A 25919-nucleotide genomic window follows, 5' to 3' on the forward strand; every position below is an offset into this window, starting at 1 on the left:
AGATCAGAAAAACTCAAGTTAACTAACTGCATTTAATCTAAATTTTAACTATAATACATTTTCATTTAATTGCAATTAACATATAATTAAGTGTCTGAAAAAAAATACATTTAGTTCACACTTGACTAGGCTATATTGTACAGGCCTATTATTTTCTTAATACGTAGCCTACTTTAAAAGAAAAAAAAAAAGTATGCTAAAGTGTGCTTTTTCACACTTCATGATGTTCTAAACCTGCATTCTTTCTCATATGACTTTCTTTCCTCTATGGAACACAAAAGGTAAGGTCATGTATTTTAAAGAATACATGAGTATTTTTTTTTCAGTCGCTAGTGCGTTCAACTTTTATTCTAAATTAGAGAATATTACAAGCGCGCGGCAGATAACTGTGCAGGAGCGCGCACAGCCGTTATCTGCAAACATCTGACGCGTTGAACTTTAAGTAGATTATTTTAACAAAATACATACTAAAACCTCGTTTAGCATATTTAGTGGTTTCATCTTCGATTATTTTCTCACTTAGTCGTTAATATACATAATAGTGACACTCATTCCGGCGACTTGTTGAGAGCTTCATCACTTCTGACGCTAATCTGCTAACTCGCTCCAAGCGCTAAACTGCTTTCCACTTACAAACAACATCTACAACTGCAGCGAGGCAAAACATTTGTAACTATTTCGACTTCAGTTTAGATACTTCATTTAAATGGCTGACCAGTTTACTGAGGTTGATAGTTTAAGAGAGACGCTGCGCGAGAGTCTGGAAACGGCTGACAAACGCCAGGAGGACATCAGCAGGTGACACCAGGAGCAGAAATATTATGTTTTATTTCTCGTTTTAAAGATTGCCGCCACTACCCTTACGAAAAAGAAGTTTATTCAAGTGTGCTATTAGTATACTTCTTTTTAACTAAAAAATAGGAAAGTATACTTTCAGTCTACTTTTTATATACTTCTCAGACACATGCTTTATACTACTATATACTCTAAAATTGCTCTTAAGTATATTTGAATTGTACTCACTGAAAGGTCTAAATATATATCAGTGGACTATACATGTACTCAATCTTTTGACCCAGATATACTTAAAAGTATTATTAAGTATTCTAATTATACTTGGCTTGTAGTTTTCTTTAATCTTTTGATTGAGTAGCCTATTAAATACTTTTTCCCCCACGTAGTTTTACATATGCATAAAATGTTGCTTTTTTATGAAACTTGCCCACACGTAAGTGTTGATAAAAAGGATGCTTGAAGATAGAATAAAATGTTTTTAAAGAGGAAAGAGTTAAAGTACAGTTAAAGGTATATTTCAAGTATAAAAATTAATACCTAAATATGAACATAGTAGTTTACTTAAAGTGCAAAAATAATATATAAATAGTAAACTATAAGTATGATGCTATGTTCACTTAAAGAAAACTTACAAGTATACTTGCAATATAAAACTACTAAACTAGTAGTTTACTGAGAGTACACTTCAAAGTGTACTTTCATAAACTAAAAAAAAAAATACTACAATATTATAATAAGAAACTACTAGTATACTTATAAGTTCACTTGTAGTACAGATGAGAAACATAGTTGTGAACTAGTTGTGCACTTAGTTTACTACTGTTACACTTGTATTACACTTAAACATACTTTTATATACTAAGAAGTAGGCCAATTTAGTTCCAAGCAGTATTGAAATAGTACACTTACAAGTTTACTACTAGTACATTGATATTAGTATACTTCATGAAGTATACTTAAAAACACTTGAACATTACTTAAGTAGGCCTATACTTAATAAAATTAACTTGAAGTCTTGTTTTCTTAATGGTAGTCCTGTCTGTTTGGGCGTTATAATTGAATATAACTTCTCCCCCATCCACAGACAGGATGTTTTGACACGCATTGAGAATGTCATTCAAACGATAGTCATCAAGGTGTCTAAAGGTGAAGCACCTTTGCTGAGAGTGACGAAAAGATCCAGCTGGGCCAATGTCAGGTGTGTGCCTCATGTTTATTTATACAGTCAAAGTAATACATGCTGTACTTTATTTAAATAAGCTTGTAAAGTCTATATCTATCATTCTATCTAGGCCTGTTTATCCTTCTGTGTTTGTATCTATCTTTGTATCATTCTTTCAATCTATCTATCTATTTATCTGTCTGTCTGTACTACTTCATCTGAACCTTGATCCTTTCAAATGAAGTAACTTCCTGACTCTAAATAGCTATAATTTCATGAGAGGATGAGCCCCCTCTCTCTTTTGTACACACTTACAATCCTCTGAAGAGGTTTTCACTGTGCGCTGTGTAATAGCTCTTGTGCAGAACAAAGAAAACTGTCTGGTCAGATCTACATCAAACCTCCCTAAAGCTTAAAGCCCATTTCATCTGGGCCCCTCTAAGGCCAGGGGCCTGACAACTTGGAGAATGACTTGGCATTTGGCTTATTTCTGTTATAAAGGTATCCTTCGTGCAAATGACTGATAGTTTTAATAGCAGATAGGAGAATGAAACACTCATTTAAGTGAATAATTTCATCCCCCACAATAATAAAACCTCACAGTACTTAGATTTCCCAGAGCAACATTTGGTTATGATCATCATAAGATTTCTCAGATGAGACATCGAGATGATTTTTTTCCCCAAAACATTTCACCCGTACAGCCAGACATGAAGTAACTCCTGAAGTCATCTTCATTTCTTGTGCATATTTCAAGGCATGTTATGACTTTCCAGATATTAGTCAACAAAAAAACTAATAAAAAGGAAAAGAAAATGAAAATGAGCAAAAGCAATGTTGGTTTTATTCTCAGATTTCAGAAGTCTGTTGGTTTGGTGCTGAAGGCAGACGCCTCTGTAACGGCTCTCCAATGTGACTGCCCATCGTCAGCCACCAAATTTGGTAAGATCACCCTGGATTACTTGCTTTTGCATATACATATTTACAGATAATATAATAGTAAGTACCATCCAAACATACAAATCTATTTTTGACATTGACAAGGACATATCAAAACTTTCAGTTATGAAACTGAGGAGTGTAATTCATTCCACAAAGTAACTTGACATACATTTTCTGACTGGGGGACAATAAAACATGCAAAAAAATCTCCATAGACTTGCAAAAATGCTGTGACCCAAGCCATACATAGAGACCAGAATATCATAGAGGCTCTTTTGACTTGGACTGGTAAATGACAACCCACAACATCCTAGCAACTGCATAGCAACACACTAAAAACATCTTAGAAACCGTATAGCAGCAGCACCCTGGCAACCAAACGCACATAGAATTGTGGTGGTGAGTTTTTGCACAGGCAGAAAATGTTAAATTTTATTGTAACAAATCTTGTCAAATATGACTATTTCTGGTATGTTACTGTTTTACAGCCCTGATTTTGAAGCTCTTGTCTGTTATTTACAAACTTGTACAAAGTGACTCCTATGCTACTAAAAGGTAAGTGATAGTCATGTCAACACATAAAGCCCCGGGTATACTTCGGCTGTCCGCGTTCGTGCACCATCCGCATGATGTAATTTTCGCCATGCGGAGGGCTTGCGGCCGGCTGCACACCCCGTCTGCATGCAGCCCAAATTTCGAGACCGCATGGACGGTGCGTGTGCAACAGCACGTGCGCAAGCAGGACAGAAGAGTCCACTAGGTGGCAATACGCACAGTACTGAGCACAATGTGCAGTCGTCGAAGAAGAGTGTGTAAAGAGCGATTCAAAAACAAGACGAGTAAACTCAGAAGCATGCTTTCTCCATCGTTTTTGATTCCTGTTCTCTTGGTGTATCTTCTGAACTATGTTGCAATGGTGGATGCACTATTTTTCTTCTCCGATCCTGCCCAGCTAATGTCCGGTTGACTCGATGTCTGGTAAAAGTATAGAAAAAATTGTACTGCGCATGCGTCGAACTCGCGCACATCTGTGGTTTAGTATACTTTGAAAGATGCGCGGACGCGACTGCGCTCGTGACACGTCCGGGCACGGAAAGTGAAGTATACCCGGGGCTTAAAGGAACACTCCACTTTTTTTGAAAATAGGCTCATTTTCCAACTCCCCTAGAGTTAAACAGTTGAGTTTTACCATTTTCGAATCCATTCAGCCTGATCTCCGGGTCTGGCGGTACCACTTTTAGCATAGCTTAGCATAGTTCATTGAATCTGATTAGACCGTTAGCATCTCGCTCAAAAATGACCAAAGAGTTTTGATATTTTTCCTATTTAAAACTTGACTTTTCTGTAGTTACATCGTGTACTAAGACCGACGGAAAATGAAAAGTTGCGATTTTCTAGGCCGATATGGCTAGGAACTATACTCTCATTCCGGCGTAATAATCAAGGAACTTTGCTGCCGTACCATGGGTGCAGCAGGCGCAATGATATTGCGCAGCGTCTCTCACAAATGTCTCCATGGTTGCAAGGCACGTTCCCTGTGCAAGCAGGGTGTCACAGGCACTGCGCCATATCATTGCGCCTGCTGCACCCATGGTACGGCAGCAAAGTTCCTTTTTTTTTCAAAAAAAGTGGAGTGTTCCTTTAACATGTCCACAAACTCCACAAAATAGGTTAAAATGTAGTTAAAACTTTTCATCTTCACAAGATCATTTTACATGGTCTTGTGTTTAGACATAAATCCGCGGGTCGGGTAATAAAAAATAACATTCCAATTAACTGCAGGTGGGTCGCGGGCAGATGAGAGATAAATCATGAATGTCTTGATTTTAATAAAGCCACAAACTCTCATTTCACGGTAAAACACAATGATTGTGCATCACTTTTACTTTTGTTTTCAAAAACAGTGTAACTCTTCAGGGAAAACCAATAAAGGAAAACAGTTACCTAGAGCAGCTCCTAGTGGACATTATATAGAACACATAGGAAAAAAACCTACATGAGAAATTACAGTTTTTCTCAGTCGCTTTGGCACATTTCTCAGATCAGAACTGAAATTCTCAAAACTACTTGTTCAACCACCACATCATCTAGTCACTTGTGCACATCATAAAAGCAGTTTCTCATTCAAATTGCAAATGCTTTAGTACATTCAGGCAATTGATTATGTACAATCGTCTGCTATTTCCTACATTATCAATTGCTAATATCATGTTGCTCAAAATGTATTATATGGTTCTCTGTTGAATAGTCTTACCCCTCAAAACATCTAGTCATTAGTTCATCGCACAAGTCATTAAATGCAAAATTATCACAATGTGTATATACAATTATCACAATGTGTTGACCTAATTATCACAATGTGTATATACAAGCATATTATTTATACATTTCTATTAGACTTTTGTAAAACAGCTCAAAGATGCATGTCATGAATCTTTAACTGGAAAGCATATATAGACAGAGTACAACACAAGAGTTACAATTTTTGATAATGGAAGAACATCATGGAAACAAAAAGGGTCAACAGCTGGAAAGAAGAAGAGGAGTAAGGATGTGTGGTAGAAGGGTAGGGAGGCAAAACAGAGGAAGAGGTAGATAAAGCAAAGGGGGCGTAGGCACGTTTCTGGTGAAATAAGGACCACTATTGTAAACAATGTTCTCAATCATGACCTTACAATGGCTTATGCGGGTCTAAAGGTGCAGCTGAATGTTTGGAGAAAAACCTTTTCCTCAGTCGTTCAAGTATTTCATAGACATAACAGGTATGTATTTCAGCAATGTGCACTGCACTCTAATATGGTATGCATGCTATAATCTTAATATTACAGTAGCATTTTTACACTTACAGTAGCATATTACACTTGCTTTACACTGAACTTTATACAGATACATACTATATCACACACATACACATGAATACATATATAAAGTGTATGTATATAGTCTTGTCTTTTTCATTTATCACAAGGACATTTTACAGTAATTTGTTGACAGACCAACAGTAACTGTTGGTCTGTCAACAAATTACTGTAAAATGACCTTGGACATTTTAACAGTAAAATTTTAACAGTACAAATGGACACATTACTGTATATGGGAGATTGATTGCAAAAGACTGGACAGGATTCACAGTTTTGTATTTATAGTGAATCCTGTCCAGTCTTTTGCAATTAATCTCCCATATACAGCAGTGTGTCCATTTGTACTGTTAAAATTGATATATGCCATACAGACAAAGTGCATTCTTGTGCAGTTTCAATCACTGTCATAAAAACTGTAGCCATAGTTTACATCTGAAATATTCATCACTGTTATATTGACAACATGGCTAAGCATTTTGACTGTCTTGTTCGAGAACAATGACACAAGGACTTGTCATTCTGATGGCACTGATATGTTACAGGCTTTTGCAGGTAATCCAATATGTTGTGCTGTTTGTACAAATTGTTTCGAGAAATGAACATACTGTTTTGCAAATTTTAAGGATGATTCGAGAAATGTGCCAAAGCAACTGAGAAAAACTGTAATAAAGACACAAACTCTCATTTCACGGTAAAACACAATGATCATGCATCACTTTTACTTTTGTTTTCAAAAACAGTGTAACTCTTCAGGGAAAACCAATAAAGGAAAACAGTTACCTAGAGCAACTCCTAGTGGACATTATATAGAACACACAGGAAAAAAAACCTACATGAGAAATTAATTCTAGTGCAACAGTTTTAACTAAAATATACACAAAATGTACACAAACTTATTCTGAGAAGAATGTTATTCCATCACTAAGACAAATACATTTGTGAAAGTACAAAAAATCCATCTTCCATGCTTGCATGCATAAAAATGATAAAAGAATGAGTAAAATGGTGTTTAGTTTTAGATGGAGTTCAGCATGTAATACTACAGGACTATATTATATTATATTTTGGCAAGTTTTTCTCCAGCACCTTTTAGATATTACCTGTTTCATGTCTAAATATCTAAAGAGTTAGTTCACCAAAAAATGAAAAGGATGGCTTGAGGGTGAGTAAATTATGGAATAATTTTCATTTTTGGGTGAACTAACCCTTTAACATTTTTGTCAGCTTTTGCAGACTGTTTCATTCAAACCACCTGTAGAAATAAGTGATGATGTGATTATAAATCAGCATCATAAATCATCTGATATTGGGAGCAGGTGGAACCTTTGATTTTTATGACGTGATTTGTCAAGTGCACCTGCGCACTGAAATGTTTTCTCTTCTGTCCGTCAGGGACATATACTATAATGATCCACAGCTGTTTGGGACACAGAGGACCTTGGATTCCATCGTGGATGACGTTTCATGCTTGCTCAAGGTTCCTCGTAGGAGTCTGCATGTTGTATGTGCATATGGCTGTAGTGTGTAATACAGACTTTTATACACTCACACAAAAGCAAAAAGAATAAAGTCAGTGTTATTTATTATCTAAGGCCTCATTTGCATAGGTTAACCTTTACATATGCACTAAAGAGAGTGTAAATAATTTCTTTTAATAATCCTCGCAGCTTGCAACATCCAAAGGCTTCATCTCAGGTGATCTGTGTTATTTGGAGGAAGATGGCACAAAGGTGGACTGCAATTCCAGCTCCACAGTGAGTCCAGATCGCCAGCCAATCTTTCTGTAAAGCTCACTTAATGCGCACTGTATGCCAGAGCATGATTTATATAATCCCCTTCTGGCCAAAGCTGTTCATCTGCAACATTTTTAGACTGTGTCTGTCAAACATTCACATCAGTATAACTCAAAAGCTGTTCCACTTGACCACTGGTCTGACACACCATTCTGAATCTACTCAGTCATTTTGTCTCTTTGAAGTTATGACTTTGTTTTTTCCATACAAGACTATTTTTGCTGTGAAATGATTTGAAATGTTTTCAGAATTCTCTCCTTTTTCTTCCCAGGCTGTCCCTGTGTCTTCCAATGTTAACGGAATCAGAAGTATCCTTCCTGTTTACTTAAACCATGTAAAAGGAACGCCACCCTAATCCCTTGTCAAGTCAAGTCACCTTTATTTATATAGCGCTTTATGCAATACAGACTGTTTCAAAATAGCTTCACATTAAAAAACAGGAAAATATCAGAATCAGTGATGCAAACTTTATCAAATATGAGACAAATTCAAATTCTGCTGTAAAGCAACTTTTAAAAAGACAATAGTGTCATTATTCAGCTTGAGTCAGTTCAATGTTGATTTAATTCATTTCAATAACAGTGTCGATGGAGCAAAATTCATCAAATTTAGCTATAAGCAACTCTACAGAAAACAATAGTCTTTTTTTTTTTCAGTTTAGGTTTTAGTCATTTTTATGGTTGCCCCCTAATAGTCGACTAACCGTTAGTCAACTAGAAGAGGCTTGGTCGACCAAGATTTTATTAGTCAGTTAGTCACAGAAAAAAAACAACTTCACAGGAAGTGGTGAAGTCACGCAGTCCATGAGGTATAGGAAATCCAAACATTCGTCTATCATTCATCGAACTCAAATATGACTTATCACTTGAAACATGTAAGTAGTAGCAGATTATGTAATCCGTATGAAACATGCATATAGGCGTGTCCATTACGGCAGAGATGACCAGTCAGCATCGTCGACTTAATCTCAGCAGCCGAAAACACAGAAAACATTATCAATAAATTATTAAAATGTTTAGACAGCCTCCATCTGTTCAGTAACAGTAATTTATTCATTTGTGTCAGGAGTGCACATCAATCATGCTAAATCTAACTGATATTTATATTCACATAAAAAGATAACACATACCTATTCAGTTGCACCTGCTTCCATTTATTTACAAAAATGCACAAAACAACTCCATTAAGGCTTTTAAGTCCAAAGGCTTACACATTTAGAAATATATTGATAAAATATCATATATGTAATATTTCTGAGCATTTCTATTAAAATTATGAAATTATGCGATGATTGCAATCCGAGGAGGTTTGAGCAATCTCTTCGTCTCTGTATACTGTTATCCTTTAAGCCAGAGCAACAGAGGGAGCTCACGAGAAGAAAACAGGAGATATGAGTTACATGAGTTAACTGGAGTGTGTGACAGATATGCAGATACATTAGTCCGGTATCAACAATGGCACAGGGAAGAGACAGATAAAACAGTAAACCAAATAAATACACGATTATAGTCATATATGAGTTGTCTAAGTTCCTCAAGCGGTCTCTAGTATTTTCCATAAACATTAGTATTTTTTATTGCAATGGTTAGCATAAAAGTAGCCTTTAGCATCGCATATTTGACAGTGGATATGCGACTGGTCATGGCACGCACTAGCATGCTCGCCTTTGGCCTGACAGTGGAAACGCGGCTATAGGCTTGGGTGCTAGCATCAGTGACAGGTGAAGTACAGACAGCGGGTTGTTCATGTATTGCAGGGCCAGGACACTCTTGTAGTTATGCAGTAGCACTTTTGTGGAAGGTCAGTAAAGTAAGGACAATTAAGGGCATGAAAATTGTTTGTTGTATTGTGATATTATTAATTAACTAATAAAAGTACTAAACTGAAATGTTGTCCCTGAGCGCCGTAACGACATCTCTCATAAAGGTTTACAATTTTACAAAGTAATGATCTGAAAAACACTTAGCCTCTTCACTAATTAGCACACAAAATACAATTGGTATACTACTTTTTTTACAGTAGCGCCCCGGAAACAGGTGGATACTTTAATTTATTTTAGCTTTATTTCAATGACCAGAAACAACTATATAGAGAAAGAATAATTTGAGTTTTTACAGGGGCTAGTGAATTTATTCCTGTCTGAATCAGAAAAATCTGTGTTTTTCTTCCACCATCCACAACAAAACTCCTGGCCTACTGTTACCTGACAAATACCAGAGTCAAATGGTAATTAAATTAAATAAAAGGCTAAATTAAACCATAAGTTGTTTTGGAGATCCTTTCTGACCTCTGCCAAGTGCCTCATGGTTGTGCTGTGCTGTAATGTGTGCCAATTTTTGGCACAGTGGAGGCTTTAAAATCACAGAAATGTTTGAAATTATTCACATTAAGATAGTTATGTAACTGCTCCACCAAAGGTAATGGTAACTTTTAAAGGTATAGTTCAACGAAAAAAATAAAATTCTTTCATCATTTACTCACCTTCATGTCATTCCAAATTCTTCTTTGGAACATAAAAAAAAAAAAAAAGATATTTTTGAAGAATGTTGGTAACCAAACAGTTTTGGTGCCTATTGACTTTGATTGTATGGTTAAAAAACACATTTCTCAAAATATCTTCTTATGTAACTATCCCTTTAAGAAAACAGAGCCAGTTACATGTTTTAATTAATGAATGTGTACTGTAAACATCAAAATATAAAAATATTATCATTTATATTTTATTTGAAAGACTTTTATTTGATACTCTCTGTTGTATTATCCATTACATTCCTCAGCAACATAAGACATTGTATCATCTGCAAAATTCGTTCTGATAGTGGAGAAAGATGCAACTTTCCAAAGACTACTGGACGATGATTTTTGTACCAGACTTTCTCCCTGCATCATCATAACTGTAAGTATCTTTGTTAGATCAGTGCTAGTGTGTGCTTTCAAGGCCTGAATGTTTGGTCTTGTGTGTTCATCAGGGTAAAGGGATGCCTGATGTCAACAGCAGACTGATGGTGAGGAAACTGTGGGACGCGCTACACATCCCAGTTTTTGCTCTGGTGGATGCAGATCCTCATGGTACAAACACACACGTTTATTAATCATGCTTACTAGGTCAAGCATCATGTTGCTCATTCAGGGGTGAGGGGTTTTTAGGGTGGCAACTACCCACAACCATTGTTGGGGAAAGTTACTTTTAAAAGTAATGTGTTACATTATTGTGTTACTAGGTTTTCTATTACTTAGGTTTTATGGAAATTAATGTGTTACGTTACTATTTGTGGCAAATGTAAAGGCCCTTTCACATCAAAAGTGAAATAAATAAGACAACGTCCCTGCACTTGCTGCCAGTTTCTCTCAACATGGGGACAGGAGAGCTGTCAGTCAATGAATGGGAAAACACTTGCGTTACTTATTCAAAAAAGTAATTCAAATATTTTTGTTGTAAATTTATGTAATGCGTTACTTTACTAGATACTTGAAAAAAGTAATCTGATTTCATAACTCGCATTACTTGTAATGCGTTACCGCCAACACTACTTAGCATCCTTGTGAAAAAGAAGTGCACTTCATTTTATTGAATGTGCACTTGTAGTGTAATTCAAATTTTTAAAGTATATTTTTTACGGAAGCCCTAAACGGCCATGGATTATTATTTTTTTCTATCTTGTTTTGTCATGATCACGACTTCATTTTCTCGTGATCTCGAGATAACAAAAGTTGTTTTCTTGTGATCACGACTTATTTTCTCGTGATCTCGAGATAACAAAAGTTGTTTTGTCGTGATCACGACTTATTTTCTCGTGATCTCGAGATAACAAAAGTTGTTTTGTCGTGATCACGACTTAATTTTCTCGTGATCTCGAGATAACAAAAGTTGTTTTGTCGTGATCACGACTTATTTTCTCGTGATCTCGAGATAACAAAAGTTGTTTTGTCGTGATCACGACTTAATTTTCTCGTGATCTCGAGATAACAAAAGTTGTTTTCTCGTGATCACGACTTATTTTCTCGTGATCTCAAGATAACAAAAGTTGTTTTCTCGTCATCTCGACATAAAAGTTCTTTTTACAGTGATTGATTCTGAAACAATCTATACCCGGATTCTACTGTTCTATTCTGCTATAGTAACGAACACAACTTTCACGCGCATCTGATCGACAGATAAATCATGCTCTCTTATATCTTGTGGATATTTCAGCAAAATGTTTACTTCACTTAATAATAAAGTTTACAATAAATAAATATATATAGGCTAATCAATCACTGTTCAATAAATGTAGGATAGGCTGTGATATCATTAAACTGTCTTACTCCAGTTTCCATTAAAAAGAGGTGCAATACTCCAGATTTCCAAAAAACAAAACTTTAATCCAGTTGATATAGGCTAAAACAATCTTGGGATGCTGTTTGAGAAGAGTGTTTATGTATGTGTGTTGTTTCCAACAAAGAAATGTAGAAAATAGGTTACACACTATCACTGAATTAAATGACATAGGCTATAAATCATATTTCTTATCAATATACATTGAGTGAGTGAAACGAACATTGAAACTGCAATGATTAAAATGGCGTCTTAAAGATACACAATAAGGTGCAAACAGAATACTATACAGTGACATCAAAATTAGTTTTAATAAGCAATAAGTTTAGTATCACACCGAACTATTGCGGTCGTGAAACTGTGGTGAGTCATGCACTAGTCAGAACGATAACAGATACACTTTCAAGCAAAATAATCATATTCAAGCATTTAACAGTTAAGTTAATTACTTAACGCACACAATACTGCACAAAATAAAGCGATCACGAAGACTCTCTCTGTCCGAAACTCGTACAATCTGGGCCAATATGAACTAATACAGTAAAGTGGAAATTTACCGCACATCTTCAGTTATATTTGGTAATATACTGACACCTGTTGGCACATTTGTGTAATTTACAGCAGAGATTAAGTCGTGATCACGAGAAAACAACTTTTGTTATCTCGAGATCACAAGAAAATTAAGTCGTGATCACGACAAAACAACTTTTGTTATCTCGAGATCACGACAAAACAAGATAGAAAAAATAATAATCCATGGCCGTTTAGGGCTTCCGTAATTTTTTCAAAAATTGTTACTTGCAGATAATATAATATTAATGAAATAAAACGCCAGCTCCAGCTAAGTGTACCAAAAGAGAATACACTGTTATGAATATTTTTCTTAATACACTTAAGTACACTTTTGAAAAGTGCAATTTATAAAAACGTTAAATTAAGTTTTACTTTAAACATACATTTTAAATCATTGTTTTAATACTTTTGACATGTTTTAAATAAGTACACTTATTTTAATGTGTTGACTAACATTCAAGCACATGTAAAGTATTAGATTATAATTTAACTGTAGTGTATTATTCAATATTACAATTAAAGTTAATATATTTTAAATGTTCTAAATTGCTTCATCATTACAAATGTGTATTTACAAATATATTTAAATACATGACATACAAGTTTCAATAAAAATGACATTACAATATCTCTCAAGATGTCAATGAAAAGGCTCGAATTATTCAGTGTTAAGGTTACTTTAAAAATATCATGTTCCTTGCAAAATGTAATTTATACTCAGTAAAGTCAATGAACGACAAACACACATGCACTTAATGCAGAGACAACAAACACAGGCATGCTCGGAGTTGATCTGACCCTGAGAACAACCAATCCTGCAGTGATTTTCATTTGTGGCAGGTCCAGTGCAGTTTAGCATGAACATGGAGGCCCCTGCTATTTCTGACACTGTCATTATCAATGACTCCAGCGCTCTCTATGCATGTGTAATGCTTTACTTTGTTCTTGGGCAAATTAAGTTGTCCCAAAGGATAATTGCAAGGGTATGGTGGTGATTGCAGAATCAGTCTCTCTCTCTCTCTCTCTCTCTCTCTCTCTCTCTCTCTTTTTTTTTTCCCAGGCATCGAGATCATGTGCGTCTACAAGTATGGCTCACTGGTAAGTCCTGTTTCCTACTATTTCTGTGCAATTTCCAGTGAGGCCTGCACAGAGTTTTGCATTGCAGTGACATGTAATTATTCTTCTCTCTTTGTGGCAAGAAAAAAAAGAGGAAGCACTCATTCATGAACTTAAAATTTACCCTGTGGAAAAAGTAAAGTGTTTCTACATGTGGATGTGTGACACATCTGCAGAGTATTTGGCTACATTTTGGCTGTTTAACTCACGTCCACATACAGAACCATGCAGTGCAAAAATCTTTTTCTTAATGAGTATTTTTGTCATTTTCCAGTATATATATCTAAACTATATATAAAATATATAATATAAATTAAGAAATTATATATATATATATATATGAAGAGTTTGGTTCAAAAACGCTATAAATCCATTTTGATTGATTAATTTGAGTAAAAATGTGTTTTCTTTACCAAGAAAGTGGCAAGATGAAAACCACTGTTTTCTGTTTCAAACTTTCACATAGCATCTTTAGGTTCTGAATCACGTCAGAAGTTTGATGCTGTCGTGTGAGAACAAGCGACAGCCGTCATTTTTCCTCCTCCCGAGTGCCTCATCTTCTTAATCTCCTCACATAAATGATTTGATTTTGATGGCTTACGTTTCTTCCCCACCGCTGGGAAGGAAAACTAGGATGCCGGGTGTATTCAAAGTGCTGCCATTACTGTTTACAATGTGTGGAATGGTGCGCTGTGATTGGTTGAGCGGATGTATTGCATTCTGCAGAGAAGGGAGACTTCTCTGCAGAATGCAGAGTTTTAAGACTTCTGGCGTTTTTCGCCATTTTGCGTAAAATTAAAAATGGACTTTTCAGTTCCAACCAGATACAATACTGATTTTGGCGGGAGCTCAATTTTTAAAAAAAATGGCGTTTATCACGTTTTGGAACCAAACTCTTCATATATATATAATTATATACTTTTAAATACTTACATATTATTTATAACATAATATTGCATATTTACTTGAGAAGCAAAATTGTGTTAAATAATAAGACTTGTTCTCGGACAATATACACTACCATTCATTTTTTATGTTTTTGAAAGAATCTCTTTTGTTCACCAAGGCTGCATTTATTTAATCAAGAATACAGTAAAAACAGTAATATTGTGAAATATTACATATTATTATGAGATGTATTGTTAAAGTCCCCCTGTGGTGAAATACATGATTTTAATGTTGTTTATATGTCTGTGTGGTGTTTTTAATATGCTTTAAAGGGAACCCCTGGTATTAAGACTTGTATGGCTTAATATAGTGTAAATGATGTCTCTTACTGAAAATATGTAGTAGAAAACCCATGAAAGATTTATGTTATTTAAAAAATCCATAACATAATGGGCGGCCCTTTTTGTTTGCGTTCTATGTCGATGACGTCAAATGATTGCACTCTGTCAGCTACTTGCGTTACTCTATGGCTATTTTTACTGGAACACAACTCGAAATATAATAAACGATGCCACATTGTGCAGCTTTTGGTTGTAATTTTCAGTTGATGAGGCACAAGAGAAGTGATGTAAGTCTTTACTGCTTTACTAGCGATAAGAAGAGGAGTAAAGAATGGGAAGTTGTGAAGAATGTGGACGAATAAAACTTCCTAAAGATTTGCGTCTTTGTTCTCTTCACTTAAGCCCTGGTGCCTTTGAGGCTTTTAGTAGACCACAGCTACTGAAAGAGCTTACAGTTGTCGATGGATATAAGTGTATGCTTTAACCAAATGCCGCGCCTTTCGTGGAGACTGATGATTGAGACAGACTGCCTCAAAGCTCGCGTGTGACGTGATGCACGAGATATCTGTGATCGCATAAAACAGCAGCATCTTCTCAGCATGTTTAACTGTGTGTATACATTTAGGTGACATATCAGACGATTTTTACACATCATACAACAGTAGTTCGAATAGCCACAGAGACATTGCACGTCTTCTATGTTTTAAGACTAATATTATATTAAGACTTGTATGTGTTACTAGATTACTGTTGCCCCAAAGTATACAGATGAAAAATAATCAAAGGCATCAGGGCTAAAGTGGAGAAAACATTACACCTGGTCACTTCATGCTTTTTCTCTGATCGGATAGCTGTCTGATTTATAAAAACGATTTCATTTACACTTGGCCACATAAATGTGTCTCCGCAAAATATATCCGATCTTCAATTCCCACGCTATATGCAGATTTCATGGAGTTCACGTCACCGAAAGCAACAAATATGAGCTGCATTTTATTGATCATCAGCTTCTTTCAAAATCAAGACCGCAATCAGAGAGAGCACGGCAACATCACTGGTAAGATCATTTAGTCTCAGTACTTTTAATGAAGATGATTGTGTTTTGAGCACCTGCGACTTACTTTCAGTTTGATTTGCGGCAGTTTGCGCATTGTCTTGCTGAATAGAAAATCAGCTGCTCATCTGCGGTGATTCATGCTGCAGTAACGCTGTCATATCTGGCTATAACATTATTTAACCTATAACACGCTCTCACGTGTTTATTTTTTTGTATTTTTGGGAGGAGTTAAATTTACATATGTGGTTTCAACAACCAGATGCATTTAGACCTGTTCAGTTTTGACTGGAATGCATCCCAGACCACCTCCTGAAGTGGTTTGAGTGATCGGATTTATATCCGTCCCGAATGCGTTTTGGGGGCGATTTAGACCTGGTGTTTTCACAATCGGATAGCTATCCGATCAGAGAAAACGCATGAAGTGACCAAGTGTAAACAGGCCCAAAGACGCGGATCTTTAGGAAGTTTTATTCGTCCACATTCTTCACAACTTCCTTTTCTTTTCTCCTCTTCTTAACGCTAGTAAAGCAGTAAAGACTTACATCGCTTCTTTTGTGGCTCATCGACTGAAAATTACAACCAAAAGCTGCACAATGTGGCATCGTATATTATATTCCGAGTTGTGTTGCGGTAAAAATAGCCATAGAGTAACGCAAGTAGCTGACAGAGTGCAAATGCATATTCATTTGCAAATTTGCATATTCATAGAACCGCATATTCTAAATGAGGCAAGGGTGTAGACTAGAGTTACATTCAAGCTATTTTAAGGCATGAAGAATTTTTTTTCCAGGAAAAACATTTAAAGTGCCTCTGTTATGCTTTTTTGAATATTACCTTTCATGCAGTATGTAATGTAGCTGTATGTAAATGTAAATGATCTGCAAAGCGGCCTAAATGAGTCGTTAGGAATTCGAATCCCATTTCCGTGATGACTACTCGTCACAAAGTAACACATTTGCCTAATGCCCGCCTATGGTCTTCATTGGCTGCCCGCGAACTTCTACTTTGATCCGCCCTCAAACGCTGTAGCTGGTTTATGTTGTATACATGTCGAGAAGACACTGTTTTCAAAAGCAAATTTTCTTTGCAAACACTCCCAAAGGATGAGGATGTGAAGAGTCAGTGGTTTAAATTACCACAGCAGAATATTTTCACGATTGCTTCTCAAACCTCCGTGAGGTATAAATGGGATTTACAAAACGCCATTAAAGATAGGACCATAGCCACTTTATTTGGACCAACTTGCTCCTCAGAATCACAGCCTGTATGTATGATTAATTATTGATGTGTTCAAAATGCGTAGTTTTGTGTTTTATATTGTGTAGGTCTCCAGCTAACCGGCTAACTCATGTTATCACTGTCTAAGTGAAATACTTCTGCAAATCAGCTGTGGTTCACTATTACCTAAAACTGTGTCCATTAATACAGATTGTCTGTCGTTCTTACAACTCTGAGTAATGATAAAGGATGGAGCAAGGTTTGTTTTATAAACTTTAATGTTACATCAGTCATTCACGCTAGTGCTCGGCTAACGTTAGCACTATTATTGATACAGTTAAATGATACAGTTCCCACATGTGCACCACAATAAATTAGAAATATACACATTGGTATGTTGATGGACATACACTTGTTAAGGCTGATGTAGAGGAATTACAGTTGCAACATCTCATACGTCAAACTGAGTAGCGTATCACAGAGAAACATCTTGCTCAAGTTGTCCTTGCGATGGAGGTTTGGGTTGAATTACTAGTTCTTCCAGTGTTTCATCATCAGACTTGCGATTGGATTGATATGGTAAAATCGATGCCATCATTACTGTCTCTACAGTGTGTACAATCGCTGAGCTCCGGAAGCCTCTGGAGCTGAATCAGTTGTGTTAATGGCCATTTGTTTCCGCACGCGGTGTAATCGGTAGACCAATCACAACAGACTGGGCCATCTGGCCAATCAGCAGAGCAGGCTCACGGAAAGGAGGGATTTAGAGAGACTGAAGCATTGGACAAGTCGTTTGAGAATCATTGAAAAATGTGGTGATGTGCAATGTATATTATGAGAAAATGAAAGCATTTTTTGACCTTTGATGCATGTAAATCTGTTATAGGAGACATCGTAAACAAAATTAAGAACCTTTTAAATGGCATAAGAGGGGCCCTTTAAATATGTCATTTTGGTGATCAAAGGTGAGTTTTAAGGGATAAAATGATTGACTACAAAGGGGAATTTAAATAATATTACAATTTAAAATAACTGTTTTCTATTTTAAAAATAAACTTAATATATTTTTAAAAATGTAATAATTTGCTGCTCATGAAAAAATTCTTATCAATGTTGAAAACATTCATGCTGCTTAACATTTTTTGTGTAAACCGTGATCCATTTTTTTCAGGATTCTTTGATGAATCGAAAGTTCAAAAGAACAGCATTGATACGAAATAGAAATCTTTTATAACATTATAAATGTCTTTAATTACTGTCACTTTTGATTTTTGAAGTTTTTCTTACAAATCTTTTGAGATTTGTTTTTTCAAAACATCAAAAAACAAAACCTTAATTCAAAATGTCACTGAAAACAATACTCATCTTAAACAGTTTTGCTTCTCAGTTACATTTTTATTATTAAATTTGATTAAATTTGATATTGAAAAAGACAAAAATTCTGATTTAGTAAATAATTTTTGCATGCGTTTCAAAGCATCCAACATTTCATATACTCAAACATATACTTAGTAAATCATGTTGGCTTGTTTAATGTCTGTTGGCCGTCCAGCTTTAGGAACTCTAACTGTCATTTGTCCGCAGTCAATGGCCTTCGAGGCTCACAGTCTGACTGTCCCCAGTGTGCTGTGGTTGGGCCTCCTGCCTTCAGACATCCAGAGGTTTGGGAAAGTCAACTCATTACTGTGCTCTGTGGTTTGTGATTGAGGCTGTGCTTGCTCTGGTTTCCGTTTTCTGGGGTTTTTTTTGTTTTGGTTTTTGTTGCTGTTGCTGTTTTTTATTTCCTTCCTCTTGAAAGCTATTTTTAAGTGGATGTGTCAACTGTCATGGACTTAAGAAATCAGAACCTCTTTTTAGGAAAATAGAGTAAACTACAGAAGAAAAAAAAAAAGTTAAATTCCCTTGTTGGCACCATGTACATGATATGTTAAACAATGGCCACTTTACAAGGCACACTATCTAGTATCGCTTATGTTTCTATTGTCCTTTAGTATGGTAATTAATACCACACTACAAAAATTTGGCAATTTCCCATCTTTTAGCCCAGTTCTGAGTGGTAGCTTATAGAAAATGCAGCAGATCACCATGATCTGGCATACTTTACACAACATCACCCCAGAAAACTGAATTGCTTTTTCAAATGCCAAAAGTGCACTTGATTATACTGCATGTCTGGATATAGACCCAGTTAAGACTTTGTGCCACATGATATTAAAACGTGACAGTATTTCTCGTCGAGGTGAAAAGCTCGTCTCGTGATATCAGCATGAAGGAGTTGAGTTTGTGGCAAAACCTTTTACAGTGCTTGAATTATGTTGTTCAATTAAATTTGTATATTAATTAAATTCAATTAAATAAATATATGCGCTGCGGGTTTCGGAGTGATTTGCTGTTCATCGCAATGTCAAAACAAAAGTTTAAATCCTCACTCTGAGTTTGCATGTTTTGATGTCCATATGTTCTTGTTTAAGAAATGACAGTGGCTGTAGCATTTCTATCATAAAGAAGTGGCCAAATATTAAAGATTAAGTGGACATTTGAATTAGATGTTGTTTGGCCAGTATTAAACAAAAATTTGATCATTCTATAAATTGTAACAACAACAATCACCAGACGGTTAGCGCCCTCTGCAGGCATTTGTTATAATGCGCATTGATTATTGTTTATAGTATATTACGTTATTACATGTATTTTAACAATGTTGTTTAATAAAACCAAATGATCACTTGCTTTTGATACTTTATTTGAACCAATTATTATTGCCTCATTGTTACTATATATGCATTTTAAATCATTTTAAAGGCTATTGTTCACTTAGGTCTATTTTTATCACAAAAAAAATTACCCGATTATTCAGTTGCCAAAATAATCGTTAGTGACAGCCCTAAATTAATTTCAGAATGCAATGTTTTGCATTTTGTGACTTTCAGTCACATATTTTGTCATTGAAGATTTCTTAAAAAGTGATAAAATATCATCTTGTCTCATTCTCGTGAACCCAATATCGTGTATCATCGATTCATAGAAAATGTACACAAACAAGTCAGCGTAACCTTAATTTTGGCAAGAAAGTAGAACTGACCTGAATCTATATAATAAACCTATTTTTCGTATAAAGTGCAGTGTTTGCATCAAATAGAATGACTATAGCTATGTTTCCATAAAGCTGCGAATTTAACTTTAAAATTGGAATTAAGTAGCATTTACATGTTCAAGAGAACAAAATCTTCACTTCCTGGGAAATTGTCACAAAGTATGTGTAATAAAATGGAAGTTGCTGCAATTGGGAAAGCCACTGGCTCTTTTTTCCTACATCATAAATTACTTGCACATCAGAGCATGCAGACGAAACGCAGTAAACGCTGTCACGTTATCTTGAGTTTGGAGGCAGATGCCATATCATTATACCAAATCATTCTGATGTCAGACTTTGGCACTGGCATTCCATAATTACTTAAACAACATTTGAGACACTGTGCAATTAACCTCTTAACTGTCACTCCCATTTTTAGGGAACAGATCCCAACATAAATTGTTTTAAATCTTGAATAATTTTGAGCACAGACTTAAAGGGCACATATTATGCCCCGTTTCACAAGATTTAAAATAAGTCTCTAATGTCCCCAGAGTGTGTATGTGAAGTTTTAGCTGAAAATACCCCACAGAAAATATTTTAGCATGTTACAATTGCCATTTTTGGGAGGTGAGCAAAAAAGTGCTGTTTTAGTGTGTGTCCTTTTAAATGCGCTGCTGATACCGGCATAAGAGGGCAGAGAATATTTGATCTTATGTTGTCATCTTGCATTATAATAATATGCATTATAGTACAAGTCTGTTGTGTAATGACGGGTCGGCAGAGTGAGGATCCATTTGCAGCTTTATTAAGATAAACACCAAAGCAGACAGGGGCAAAGGCAGAGACATAAACAGGGGCAGGCAATGGTCGAGGCAGGCGGCAGACAAACAGAGTAGAGTCACAGGCAATGGTCGAGGCAGGCGGCAAACAAACACAGTCCAATAAACAGTCCAACGGCAACAGAAATATAATCCACAAGAAAACGCTCAGTAGTGATCACTGGGGCAAATCAAGACTTCGCAAAGGGTGTGTGTGTGTGTGTGTCTTAAATAGCATGAATGTAATGAGGTGCAGGTGTGTGCGCAATCAGTCCCAGGAATGAGGGCCTATGGGAAACGTAGTCCGAATGTAAACCAGTCAATATTCAGGTGACGGCTCCCTCCGGTGGTGCGGAGGAGGAGGCGCGAGAGCCACATTCGTGACAGAGCCCCCACCCTGCGAGCGGCTCCAGACGCGAGGAAGCGGGCGCCGGGGTCTACCGCGTGGTCGAGGGGCCGGTCTCTCCGGATGCGTCCGATGAAATTCCACTATGAGTGACGGGTCCAGGATATCATCCGAATTGACCCAGGATCGCTCCTCCGGGCCGTACCCCTCCCAGTCGACTAGGTACTGTAGTCTCCTACCCCGGCGCCTGGAATCGAGCAGTTCTCGAACCTGATAGGCCTCCTCGCCTTCGATCGTCAAGGGTGGGGGGTTGCGGGCCTCGGCTCCCTCCGCCTCTCCTCTCGGACCACCAGAGGGTTTCAGCAACGACACATGGAAAGTGGGAGAAACACGGTAATTAGCAGGTAGCTTCAAACGAAATGACACAGGAGTGATTTGCTTAATAATTTGAAAAGGCCCTACAAACCTGGGACTGAGCTTCTTGCATGGAAGTCTTAGACGCAGGTCCCTGGTCGACAGCCAGACCCACTGCCCCACGGTGTAATCGGGATTGGGACGACGACGTCGATTGGCCTGTAGCTCCTGTCGTCTTACAGCTCGTTGGAGGTGATGGTGGGCCAGGTCCCAGGTCTCCTCGCTGCGTTGCATCCACTCGGTTACGGCGGGCAGGTTGGATGGTTCCCCGGACCAGGGGAAGAGTGGAGGCTGGAAACCCAGAACGCATTGGAAGGGCGTGATGCCAGTGGCAGGTTTTTGCAGCTCGGATTCACTCCGCTTCGCCCAGAGGAACGCGAGAGGAGAAGACAACTTCATCTGTGCCTCTACTGCGGCCAAGCTGGTCACATCAAGATCTCCTACCTGGTACGACACCCCCCAAGGGCAGAATATTTCCCCTGTCACAGCCTGAGTCTGCCGCCATGAAAGCATTCATAGAGGAGGAGCTGGCCAAAGGATTTATTCGACCTTCTACCTCTCCGGCGGCATCCGGCTTCTTCTTCGTTAAGAAAAAGGACGGCAGTCTTCGGCCCTGCATCGACTATCGAGGTCTGAATGATATCACTGTGAAGTTCCGCTATCCTTTGCCATTGGTCCCCGCAGCCCTGGAGCAGTTGAGACAGGCCAGGTACTTTACCAAGCTGGATCTCCGGTGTGCGTACAATTTGATTCGCATCCGAGAGGGGGATGAATGGAAGACGGCCTTCTCCACCACCACCGGCCACTATGAGACCCTCGTTATGCCCTTCGGGCTGGCCAACAGTCCCTCCGTCTTTCAGTCTTTCATCAATGACGTCTTCCGGGACATGCTCAATCGTTGGGTCATCGTCTACATTGACGACATACTCATCTATTCCAAGACCCTCGAGGAACACGTCCAACATGTCCGGTCCATACTGCAGCGGCTCATTCAACACCAACTGTATGCCAAAGCCGAAAAAAGTGAATTCCACCGCACCTCCACCTCATTCCTGGGATACGTCGTCAGTCAAGAGGGAGTGGCGATGGACGACAACAAGGTGAGGGCGGTGCTTGAGTGGCCTCAACCACGCACATTAAAGGAACTACAGCGGTTTCTGGGGTTCGCCAACTTCTACAGGCGGTTCATACGGAACTTCAGTGGCATCGCTGCTCCGTTAACGTCCATGACCAAACGACAATCCACACGCCTTTCCTGGTCCCACGAGGCGGTGCAAGCCTTTCAAGAACTCAAGGAACGATTCACCACAGCACCCATTCTGCGCCACCCAAACCCAGAACTCCCCTTTATAGTCGAGGTCGACGCCTCCAACACAGGCATTGGGGCCATACTCTCACAGCGTCAAGGTAATCCCGCGAAGATGTTCCCTTGTGCATTCTACTCCAGGAAATTGTCAGCGGCTGAGCGCAATTACGACGTAGGCAATCGGGAGCTCTTGGCGATGAAGGCGGCGTTGGAGGAGTGGCGCCACTGGCTGGAGGAAGCGGGGTAGGAGATCTATGGCACAGTCACTGGAGCGGTGAGGTGGTAGTTCGGTGGACCTGCTTTTGCTAAACGCGATTGCTAGATCAGCATACTCAGCAGGTATGTCGGGCTCAGTGGTGTCGGACTCGTGAACAGTGACGGTCTGCACAGGTAAAGGAGTGATCCGTTTCAGACAGCGATTGTGACAGGCGGCGTCCCACTGTACGATTTGGCCCTCCTTCCAGGAGATTAGCGGGTTGTGGGTTCTGAGCCACGGGAGACCAAGGATGACTGGGTTGCTGGGTGAGTGGATGACGTAGAATTGGATGAGCTTGTGGTGAAGGGCTCCCACCTGTAGGGTCAGTTCGACAGTGATGTGCGCCACTCTTCCACCACCGACGGGTCTCCCATCTAGCGCCTCCACTGTCAATGGAGAGTTACAGTCTGTTAATGTGATGTTGTGTTCGTTGATGAATGTATCAGACATGAAGTTGCCCGCAGCACCAGAGTCCAGAAGTGCGTGCGTGGTTATGCGTAGATCATTCAGAGTTATTTGTATGGGAATTTTGAGGCAGTTAGTGGAATAAGCGGTGGGAGGTGGAGAACTCACCGCTTTTGGGTTAGACGGAGTGGGTCGAATGGGGCAGTTGATCTTGATGTGACCAGCTTGGCCGCAGTAGAGGCACAGATGAAGTTGTCTTCTCCTCTCGCGTTCCTCTGGGCGAAGCGGAGTGAATCCGAGCTGCATGGGTTCCGAGGGAGGCGTGGTCTGAGTGGACAGCTGAACAGGGCGTCGAGAGCGGAGAAGATTGTCAATGTGTATAGCCAGGTCGATGAATTCGTTGAGCGATCTTCCCTCGTCGCGGCATGCGAGCTCGGCTTGCAGTTCCAGAGACAGCCCCTTTCGAAACAGCAGTTTCAGCGTGTCCTCCACCCAGTTTGTCTGTGCGGCGAGGGTTCGGAAATTTAAGGCATAATCCGCGGCCGTGGTTTTACCTTGACTCAGCGACAGCAGTAGATCCCCAGCGCTCTTGCCTCCCTCAGGATGTTCGAACACTTCCTTGAAGCTTCGTAGGAAGGCCGAGAAGGTGGGAAACACGGAACCATCCTCTCGCCACACCGCCGTGGCCCAATCCAGCGCTCGACCGGTCAACAGGGAGCACACAAAGGAGATTCGACTGGATTCAGTGGGATAGAGAGATGGCTGCTGGTTGACAAATAGAGAACATTGGAGAAGAAATCCCTTACATTTAGCGGGGTTGCCGTCAAACTTCTCCGGAAGTGCGAGGCGTGGATTCACGGCGGGAGCGGTAGTGAAGGCTTGGCTGACGGAGGCCGCAGGCGGTGGCGTGGCAGCCTCGGTGGTGTTGAATCGAAGGCCCTGCAGAGTTTTCACCAGCTCCTCGGTAAGGGAAGTCAATCGATTCAATTGATGTTGGTGAACCGCGAGCTGGTTGGCTTGGGCAGACAGCTCGGAGGAAATTTGCATGATCGCTGCTGGATCGCTGTTTGGCGAAGTCTTCTGTAATGACGGGTCGGCAGAGTGAGGATCCATTTGCAGCTTTATTAAGATAAACACCAAAGCAGACAGGGGCAAAGGCAGAGACATAAACAGGGGCAGGCAATGGTCGAGGCAGGCGGCAGACAAACAGAGTAGAGTCACAGGCAATGGTCGAGGCAGGCGGCAAACAAACACAGTCCAATAAACAGTCCAACGGCAACAGAAATATAATCCACAAGAAAACGCTCAGTAGTGATCACCGGGGCAAATCAAGACTTCGCAAAGGGTGTGTGTGTGTGTGTGTCTTAAATAGCATGAGTGTAATGAGGTGCAGGTGTGTGCGCAATCAGTCCCAGGAATGAGGGCCTATGGGAAACGTAGTCCGAATGTAAACCAGTCAATATTCAGGTGACGGCTCCCTCCGGTGGTGCGGAGGAGGAGGCGCGAGAACCACATTCGTGACAGTTGTAACTTTACTGATCAGTTTTTACTTCACGCAAAAGATGAAGCGTCCGTTTTCACTCCAGAAAATCACTGTAAGAGCTTAATAAAACATATTTATCCATAAAAAAAAATCCATAAACATCCATCAACATACACAGCGAATTAGCCTACACAGAAACACTTGTTACAATTAACAGTAAACAAATATATACAGACCTTATGCCTTTTCAGGGAGTGCTTAATAAACTGGTAAGCTTTATATCCGTAAATCAACTCCAATGAACTGTAATAAAGTGCGTGCTCTAACCTTCATTACTGCCGTAACCAGTATGGCTCTGAAGACTGTAAGCTGGATCACAAACAGTTGGTACTGATCCATCCTGTAGTAACGTTTTATCAAAATTGTTCCTATGTATTGACACTCGTTCACAAAGCAGTCTGGTGTAAAATGATTTGCACAGACATAAACGAATTTAGGTATATGGGCGCGCATTCCCTTCAAAAATAAAACTAATCCACTGCATCCTCAGTGGCTCAGATGCTGGGAGAAGATGAAGAGTCTTATGTTCACTCATACTGTACCTATACATCCAAAAACAGAACACCGGGATTGCTGATGAGACATTGTTTACTATACAGCTACTGGAGCACGGAGAAAAAGGCGGACAGCATACAACTCGCTGAGGGCGGAAACTATGGTAATGCAGGACTGTCAGTCAGTGGCCGTGGGCGGG

General features: G+C 38.9%; 1 protein-coding gene across 2 annotated transcripts in view; it reads left to right on the forward strand.

Annotated features, from left to right (window-relative positions):
- The first annotated feature begins 382 nt into the window (after positions 1–382).
- The window catches only part of spo11 (SPO11 initiator of meiotic double stranded breaks), a 29957-nt gene continuing 4420 nt past the window's right edge, over positions 383–25919 (forward strand). The window contains exons 1-11 of one of the 2 annotated variants that reach the window (XM_051879965.1): positions 383–798; positions 1880–1993; positions 2811–2899; positions 3388–3454; positions 7153–7261; positions 7428–7514; positions 7825–7861; positions 10340–10449; positions 10523–10622; positions 13502–13539; positions 18646–18722. In XM_051879965.1, coding sequence (XP_051735925.1) covers positions 707–798; positions 1880–1993; positions 2811–2899; positions 3388–3454; positions 7153–7261; positions 7428–7514; positions 7825–7861; positions 10340–10449; positions 10523–10622; positions 13502–13539; positions 18646–18722 — 920 coding nt within the window. In that variant the 5' untranslated portion in view covers positions 383–706. The remainder of the gene's footprint in view (positions 799–1879; positions 1994–2810; positions 2900–3387; positions 3455–7152; positions 7262–7427; positions 7515–7824; positions 7862–10339; positions 10450–10522; positions 10623–13501; positions 13540–18645; positions 18723–25919) is intronic. The other variant, XM_051879966.1, reaches the window with a different exon arrangement.

Source organism: Ctenopharyngodon idella, chromosome 22, assembly GCF_019924925.1.
Source record: "Ctenopharyngodon idella isolate HZGC_01 chromosome 22, HZGC01, whole genome shotgun sequence".
NCBI lineage: Eukaryota > Metazoa > Chordata > Actinopteri > Cypriniformes > Xenocyprididae > Ctenopharyngodon > Ctenopharyngodon idella.